The sequence below is a fragment of the Vicia villosa genome, linkage group LG1 (assembly GCF_029867415.1).
Source record: "Vicia villosa cultivar HV-30 ecotype Madison, WI linkage group LG1, Vvil1.0, whole genome shotgun sequence".
Lineage (NCBI taxonomy): Eukaryota > Viridiplantae > Streptophyta > Magnoliopsida > Fabales > Fabaceae > Vicia > Vicia villosa.
This window is the reverse complement of record NC_081180.1, coordinates 7,916,390-7,925,623: the sequence shown is the minus strand read 5'-3', so window position 1 is coordinate 7,925,623 and position 9,234 is coordinate 7,916,390. Positions and strand designations below refer to the sequence as shown.

The following is a 9,234-nucleotide window of genomic DNA, read 5'->3' as shown; positions in this document are numbered from 1 at the left end:
CGTCAATTTATTAACCAACTTTTTACATTTCATTAACACACTTTATTTTAATACTAAAAGTTGTTTTTAATATTTGAACGTTTATTAACCAACTTTATATTTCATTAATCAACTTTGTTTTACTACTAAAGTCATTGTTCACGGATACTATTTATGACCATGTCATTGTTTATAGTATTTGTGAAAAGTAAATAGGTGTAGATATAAGGCCGATGTAGAAATAAGATATATGTGTGATTAATGATATAAATTTATTTTGTTTTTTTTGAAAGAAAAAAAACACCGGGGTAAATAAATGGAACACTCAGGGACATTTTAGTCACAAAAAATACGTTCCATTCCTCACTAGGCTACTTCTCCTTTGCGCTCATTGCAGGTTTATGTTATTGCACATAAACCCTTGCCATGGCAGTCGCAACAAATTCAGAAACCTCTCAAATCCACAGATTCCCTCAATACAAATACATCCACGCCGTACGCTGGCTTCCCGTTCTCTCCGCATTCAACCGCTTCGCCGTTCTCGCTTCCTCCGACTCCGATTCCGACGTCTCCACCATCGAAATCCACTCTTTCAAACCTAACCCTATCTCCTTCGATTTCCAATCCTCATGGACCTCTCCTTCCCCAATCTCCTCCCTCAAAGCCTCACAGTTCCTTCAGAAATCAGTCATCGCCGCTTCAACTTCCTCCGGCTCACTTCACTTCCTGTTCGCTGATTCCAGCGACGGGAACCTCGAATCTGAGGTTTCTGTACCGGAGAATGAGCTGCACTCGGTGGGGAAGTCTTGTATTGATTTGATGGATGGTGGGGTTGAGTGTGTTACTGTTGGGGATGATGGGAAGGTTAATTTGGTTACTGTTGGAGATTCTAATTTGAATTATAGGAGGTTGTTTGATAGTGATGGGTTGGTGTCGTATACGGCGGTGAAATGGGCTTCACCGGTGGAGTTTGCTACTGGGGGATATGGGTTTGGGCTTCAATGGTGGGATCAGAGGAAACCGGGTGGGCCGGTTTCTCAGTTTAAGGGTAACTGGTAAGGAAAATGTTGATTCTGGACTATTATGTTGAGACTTGGATTGAATTATTTGAGATAATCCTTTTCTTCAATTTGTTTCTTTAGGATATAACTTATGAAACTAGCTTGTAGATTATATGAAACAATTTGTTGTGGGTTTGGTTTTGCCGTGACAGTAATTGATTTTGGGGGAATTGATTATGGTTAAAAGTGAGTTGAATGTAAATTAATTTATGTTTGGATATATTGATGCAAAAGTGAGTTGAACAACAAATTTCAATATAAAAATCACGTCTAAACTCAAAAGCTACAAATCCTAGCTTCAGTTAGAATCAATTCTACTTTTGAGAAAACAAACATATCAAAATCAATTTTACACCTCTAGAATTACTTTTGGCCCTTCCAAAATAGAAACCAAACGTACACATTATAGCAATAGGTTATACATATGCACTTACATGAAACTAACTTATGTTGTAAGCATAGACATCCACATTATAGAAATAGTTTAAACATAAGCACTTACATGACACTAACTTATGTTGTTAGCGTTTATATAACAAACGCTTATACTTGATTAACAATTGAAGGTATTAGGGTTACTACTTACCGTTGTTGGTTTTGTTGCAGGGATACAAAATTGACTTCTGGCATAGTGCACTCCATCGACATCCATCCATCAAGAAAGCATACTTGTCTGGTATCGTTGCTATGCCTCACTCTTCATTTCTTGTTCTATTTACTTTTTGTCTTTCAGAGATTGGTGCAGCTTTGATTTTGGATTTTGGCCAAATTTAGATCAAGTCACGGAGTTTCTTAATTAAAATAAGTTGCTACAAAAAATGTTTTTATGATGTTAGATATGTTAGTTGAGAAGCTAAAGGGTCGAGTTATGGATGTAAAAGTTGAGATGAAGAAGCTGATTTGCAATTTATGCAGTTCATGAGTTCTTTAAGAAAATTACTTGTTTGAAATATAGTTTCACACCCCCTTACTGGCCCAAACTACAACTTTGCCGTAGCGTCTATATCTCTGATTTGCTCGTAGTTGCTTCTTTCTGTTTATTAGAGTACTTAAGGGTTCAATAGTTTGCTATTATTGAAAATATGAATGATGTTGTGCTTGGATAAGTAAACAAGCTCATTTATGAGTTATATCCTAATGTTCTTTATTTGTCATACAACAAAAATTTAGGACAGTTTGAGGTTTGATTCATGAGAGTTAATAGTTATTATAGTTGTTTTATATTTATTCAATAAAAACTGTTTTGTCATAAGTACCAATTGAATTTGAATGATTCTTCATTTCTTTTATAAGAATTCATTAGATTAATGATTTAAAGAGTTGAGTGACTCTTTGTTTAGCGGTTTTACAGTTTTTGCCAATTCTGAAATTATGATATTTCCTCTCAGGCTGGTGGCTCCTTAGGTACTGTTTTGGCTTGGGATCTTAGGTGGCAACAACAACCAATTATACTCTCAGGAGCAGGAGCAGGGAATGGGGCTGGCAACACTGCAGTCCAGTCAATATCTGAAAGTGAGGTTTGGGAGATTCAATATGATCGTTGTATAAAATCAAACACTTCTTCAACCCGGATTTTACCTGCCATGATATGTTCAGAGGATGGAATTCTTGGCGTGATTGAGCAAGGTATATATGTTTATTGCAATTTGCATCATGTTCAAAATGACAATTCATTCAGGAATATATTTAGTTAATCTGATGTCATGTTCTTAAATTGCTTAGGCGAGGAACCTATTGAACTGCTGGCAGAACCTTGCGCCATCAATAGCTTTGATATTGATCGACATAATCCATTGGTAAGTGGGGGAAGCTAATATTGTTTCATACAGTTTAAGACTAATTCGATGGTGTTTTCATTTAGTAGTTCATTATTTTTTCAACAAAAAAATTACCAAATGGTTTATCTTTCAATCAATTACTATCAATAAAAGAATGATAAACAAAAATGAAACCGATAAGGAGAGAAAAATGGTAAAAAAATGAAGGTAGAAAACTCCCTTCTGATGATGTTTTTTTTTAGCCCGTAATTACTTTTTGTATTAGAAAACTCCCTTCTGGTGATGCTATTGTTTCCAACTTTACATGCAGGATGTGATATGCAGTTTAGAGTGGGAATCAGTAGCCATATTGACAAGACAATAACAATAACAACAGTGTTGTTTGTACTCTAATGGCTTGAAGTTCAGAAAGGGGTACATTTTGTAGCTGATGGAAGAACTGGAGCTATTAACCGATTATTTGTGCGTCAATATAACCCAATGTTATGTTCCTTTTGTAAAGCCATTTGTATGAAAATGGATTTCGGGATTGGTGGATTGCAAAATTTGAAGCACGATGCGGTTGTTTTAACGTGGGATCTATATCCTGAGTGTAGTTGTATCTTCTTCTCAACTACTTGTATCTTCTTCTCAACTACTTTTCCCTGGTAATTTAACTTGATCATTTATGGAAAAAGAGATGTGGAATCTTATTTACGCTGCAAGAATATACTTGTGTTGTGCACACATTTTGAAGAATGGATCACGTTTAATAATTTTAAATTAGAGTAGTTTTGATAAAGATTTGGATGTATAATGTTATGAGCAGGCATTGATACAGTAAGATAATATACAATCTTATTACTTCATGCAGAATAATAAATATGAGAATGATAGAAACCAGTGAGCGAACAGCAACTAGAAAAGACACAGGGAACTATATAATGATGGAGCTTGCAGAATTGGGGAAAAAGAACCCTAATCTGCAAATTCTTCAGGATACTCTTTCAAACGGCACTACCATTCCTTATAGGGTTAAATACATTTTTGTTCTCCATAAATAGACTATAGTTACACTTTAATTCCTCAAACATTATTCTTCAAACAATGGTTCTTATAATGTTTTTGTTATAACATTTTTTGTCTCCTTTTAACTTTCTTTAACCGAAGATAATTGACATATTTTGACACCCAGGCTGACTAGCATATGGCATTGTATTTATTTGGATTAATTTATTTTATAATTATAATAATATTTTTTAATTTTGAATAATTGCTGAAAACAATTGAAAAGGAAAAACGCAAAAGGAAAGAGAAACTCTAGTATAATTTCAAATCCTCTATTTTATAAAACTTCTCTCTCGTCTCCATTGATATCACCATATGCTTTGTAAGACTAGTTCATGTGCCACCATACATGTGTACGAAGCACTCCTAACTCGTAGTTCTCATTTTTAAACGAGTACGAAGAGTTGCATTTTGGTGTGGTCTTTCAACTAGTTGAAGATATTAAAAGCTACTGGTGATGGTTCCATTGAGAAATCATAAAATTACGCACTTTGTAGTTCAGTATGTTGTTTTTGTCTTGTATTTGATCCAAATTTAATTTTGGTTTGTAGAATGTGAATGGTATGTTGAGTGTATTTTTATACTATATTTGATTCAAATATAGTATTGTTAACCCTTATCGTATGTGTTAAGTAGCGTATATGACATGAGTCTATTTAAGATGGTACTCCTATACTAAAGGCTGTTTTATAAAAGATTTTAATTTAAGGTATGAAACTTGGGAGGTTTATGTATATAGTGGAAAAAATTAAGAGTGACAAACAGACATGTCCGTCCTGTTTATGTGTGCTCCGTAAAAGTTTGAAAAAAATGGGATGGACGGAGTGGACATTGTTGAAAGCACATACCTAAAATTTTGATTTGTCTCACAAAAAAAATGAAGATAGGGTAGGGTGAGTCTAAAGACATTACACCTTTTAAACTTAAAAATTGTAAAAAAAAAATCATATTAATGCTCACGTTCGTAAAAATAAATAAAATAGGACAGCATCTACCTTGACATCCATAAACATAATAGGTTTAGGGAGCACCACATCTAAGGCCAATCATAAGAAAAATTATTCAAAAATTGTCGAAATCTAAGTTTGAATGAATTCATATATGAATTTTCGGATGACATTCATCTAGAATCCAGAAATGCATATTCAGGCGTAAAGTTTATTTATCATAGCAAAAACCAAATTAATGTAGGAAATGAGGAAAGAAATACACGTACATTATCTTAAATTCCAGCTTCTTTTGCTTAATTTAATGTGAAAAAACCGACAAATGATGTTTTGAAGTAGAAAAATTGATTGGCTGTGGAAGGATGTTATGATAGAGTTTGAACAAAAATGGTGTTTTTTATCCTGAATTAATCAAACATGCAAAGAGATATTTTATAATATTGTTCGTTTGGCCATTTCGAAAATGCATTTTCAGAATTGTCACGTAAATGTGATATTTTTTCAAATTTTGACTTGACAAATGCGGAAGTAACCTTCAGTATTTATCATTGAATTGTTAAATAAACAAAATAATTTAAAGGTGTGTCCAAATATCCACGTCCAGACTAACTTTTTTTTTGGAAAATAGGGGTGTCTTTAGCAACCCTCTTTCCTCTATTACCCATGCTAGGGTAAACTCCACACGTTATGGGGTTACTTGATGCAATGTGAACCAAGGGCGCAACCTAATAAGGTCTAGCATAGAATTATAAATACAAAAGTCGATGTTTTCATTAGTTACATATGAATTTAAAATATGAAGAAAAGTAATTATTTATTTGTGACTTGTATTATGTATTTTTTCTTACATATTCATCAATTAATTATTAAAAAAATCATATTCATCAATTAATTAGTGTTTAACATATATTAATTAATTAAATACTTAATTTAATATTTATGAGTAATTTTCACATACTTTAAAATCATATATTTTAAGAGTTTAAAGGTAGTGCACGGACAGTGTAAACAAACTTTACACATACATCCAATCAAAATCTTTACACTTGCCATGTCATATTAATTTTTTTAAATTAAAATTGTGTTTTAATTGAATGCATGATTGTGATTGGTTGAAAGTGTAAAAATATTTTACACTGTAAGTGCATATCCCTTTTTCTCTTATTTTAAGAATTAAATTGGAGAAAGTTATATTTTAAGAAATTAATTTGTTGGTTTACATTTTTTTATTGTATTGTGTGTTATTTAGAAAATAAAATAATTTACACTATGGGTGTGTTTGGATTGGCGGTTGACAGAATTGATTCTAGTAGAATTGAATTTGGTAGAATTGATTCTAGTAGAATTGAGTTTAGCAAAATTGATTTATGTTTGGATACACTTTTGTAAAAGTGAGTTGAATAATAAATTACAGTGTAAAAATCATCCAGAATCAATTCTGGAGGCAAAAACTACAAATTCTAGTAGAATCAATTCTTGAGACAGAATCAATTCTACTTTTATCAAACCAAACATTTTAAAATTACTCAGAATTGATTCTACACCTCTAGAATTGCTTTTGGCCTTTTCAAAAGCCAAACCAAACATGCACTATATCTTGAATTTTTTTTCCCTCCTAGAAAACACACGTGTACACATAAAAAATTGGATCAGAAATAATAATTTTGGGAGGAGGGAAATTTGCAGCGTGGAAAGAAGAAGCGCGGCGAGAGAGATGGAAAAAGGCGGGACGGCGGCGAAGATAGATCTAAAGCAAGACGGTATCGAGGATCTGAGCGGCCGTGTTCATCTCCTCCCTTGCTGCATCAAGCACGACGGCCCCACCGAAGTTTCTCACTATTTCAAACCTAAACCCACCGGCATCGTCGGAGAAGACGGTTTACAATTACAACAATCACATTTTAGGGGAAGGTTACTCGAAGGAACTGCACTTCAACTTCCAAACAACTACTCTGGTTCGTATCTCATTTTTTCTCTCTTTCTTTCCGTTTAAGCTTTTTTTGTAGTGTTCTTTCTGAATGTGATTATGATGATTTTTATTTTCTGTAGGTTTTGTTTTGGGAAAGAAAAATTCGGCTCGTAAATCGGATGATAGTTCTGATTCGTGGGAGACTTGTGCTAGGTTTAAGGATATTACGTATTGGAATCATGACTGTGTTCCTTCGCAGAATGATGATTTCTTACGTGCTTTCCATTGGATCACTGTTGCTGATGCTGTAAGTTGTTTCTCACTATTTCTTCTGCATTTCAGTTCCATCTTACTCATTATTGTATACTTCATTTGTGATTGTTACCTAGGAGTTGAAATATATGCTTGTTAGGATTCACCTTTGTGAGAACCAAAAGTGATTGTGAAGACTTAAAATTAGTTTTGAATGCTTGGGAAGGTTTCAAATAACGGCCGCGGTCACGTTGCGGTTGTGTAGTCAGTACAGGTGTTGCGACATTGATTGCGGTCGTCGCGTTGTGAATTAACCACAATTAATTCATTATCAATAACAGTGAATAAAGGTATTGGTATCGGCACTTTCCAATACCGTTTTGTCGCGGATGTTTTCGTGATAATGGACAGTTTTTTAAAACCTTCCTAGTTATTTTAACTTGATCTGGGATTTGTAGTTTTTGCCTTCAAACATGATATTTAAAGGCAAAATTAAAGTTGAAGTTAAATCACTTTTAACTTAAGCTCACTTTTAACTAAAAGTCAATTCAACCATAAACAACTCACTTTCAAAATGAAGAGAAAAACCACTTTTTTTAGAAGTTGAAATCACTCTGAAGTCTGAACTCAATTTTATTGGAAATGATTGTGATTCTGAGTTATTGACTAGACATGTTGATTAGAATTGAGTTTTATAGTAGTTTAAAAAAAATAAACAAACATGAATTTCTTTCTTAGCCTTGCTTTGTTTTCTTAGCACATGTTCAGTGCACATGAGTTTGTCTGCTACGTTCACTGCTATCCAAAGATGAATAATTCATGCACCAGTCACATTGTCAATATATTTAGTGTTTGGCTAAATCTTGTTTAGTTGTAACTTTGTTAAAGTTATGTTAATAATAATGTTGAGGCCTGAGGGGGGTATTATGCATCTTGGAGGATGTCGTGTTGTAAGTAAGAAGCAGTTTCTCTATTCTCTCTCAGTTTTTCATATTCCGGATTGGAGTGTGCTTGGCTGATATTGTCCTGTTACTAATTTTCAATTCTATTGTCTTTCTTTGATTAGACATTTCAATTACTTGCATGTTACTCTTAGTGTTGCCGGCTTGCTCTCTTTGGTTAGGACTTAGTCATGGCCATTCTTGCTCTCTTTGGAGTAGAAAGCAGAAAATAGGCACCCTTAGTGTTGCCTGCTTGCTCTCTTTGGAGTAGAAAGCAGAAACTAGGTACCCTTAGTGTTGCCTGCTTGCTCCCTTTGGTTAGGACTTAGTCATGGCCATTCTTGCCACGTAGGAGATGTAGCAAAAAATATGCCCCTTCTTGATGTATTTGCTTTTGATTCGGTTAATCCATTCAAGGTTTTAAGTAAAATGGAACAAGTCTCGATAGGAACAAAGACTTATGTTTACATCATTCTGATTTCTGTGCTTCTTTGAGGTTACCTAACTTGATGTTTGCTTGTAAATGCAGCTGCATAGTCCTGTGACACCCGAGGAGTTAGCATCTTTCACACTCTAGAAGCGTAATGCTGTAGTCTTCGTGTTTCTGGTTAATTTATTCCTGTAATTTTTATGCTTTTGTTGTACCCTGTCTTCAATAATCCTTATGTATTTCCCCTTTTATACTCATGTTTGTTTTTCAGTTTTTTCTATATGAATATAATTTGTATCATAGATAGAAAACTTGCTATCTCTAATAGCACATCATCATGTCTAGTCCGGCTTTCCTGAAGGAGGAAGATATCATAATTGTGGAGACACAGTGAAGATGAGCCTGAAGACCTCATAGATTACATGGATAACAGTCAGTTCTTGACGAATGTTCATGTCTCAAGAGCCAGCTCCGTCAGTCTTGTTTTCTTCGATTAATTATTAGTAACTCTTATTAACTTCTTTTACCGATGTCTTATTGAATTTAGGCCTCTGATTTTAGTAGTTCATTTCACTTTTTTTTTTCTTTTCAAGATTCGTCTCGCATCTTTTCAAACCTTAATTACAATGAAGTGTTTGTATGTTGTGAATATTATTTGGTGCTTTATTCCTGTGTTAATTAGAACCCATTTATAATGGTTAGAAGAGAGTATATCTGGACATTCAAGAAAAGCTAATATTGAAGGGATTGGAAAAGGAATAAAGAGAGTTGCAGCTGATAATGAACGTGGCGGTTATGGATATGCTTTCTCGTTTGGTTAAAGGATTTAAAAGTGAATTTTAGGAATTAGTTATTCGAAAATAAAAATAAGTTCGACTTCCAGTTATTAT

At 33.8% G+C, this 9,234-nt stretch overlaps 2 protein-coding genes across 2 annotated transcripts; both read left to right on the top strand.

Moving 5' to 3' along the window:
• Positions 1–331: 331 nt before the first annotated feature.
• Positions 332–3,580, top strand: LOC131600430 (nuclear pore complex protein NUP43). The gene is made up of 5 exons (XM_058872594.1): positions 332–1,034; positions 1,647–1,716; positions 2,429–2,666; positions 2,763–2,836; positions 3,129–3,580. The coding sequence occupies exons 1-5, from the start codon at positions 406–408 to the stop codon at positions 3,180–3,182; spliced, it is 1,065 nt and encodes a 354-aa protein (XP_058728577.1). The 5' UTR covers positions 332–405; the 3' UTR covers positions 3,183–3,580.
• A 2,877-nt stretch (positions 3,581–6,457) lies between these two features.
• LOC131600419 (uncharacterized) lies at positions 6,458–8,912 on the top strand. Its single transcript, XM_058872584.1, has 3 exons — positions 6,458–6,767; positions 6,862–7,028; positions 8,444–8,912. The coding sequence occupies exons 1-3, from the start codon at positions 6,527–6,529 to the stop codon at positions 8,489–8,491; spliced, it is 456 nt and encodes a 151-aa protein (XP_058728567.1). The 5' UTR covers positions 6,458–6,526; the 3' UTR covers positions 8,492–8,912.
• The last annotated feature ends 322 nt before the right edge of the window (positions 8,913–9,234 follow it).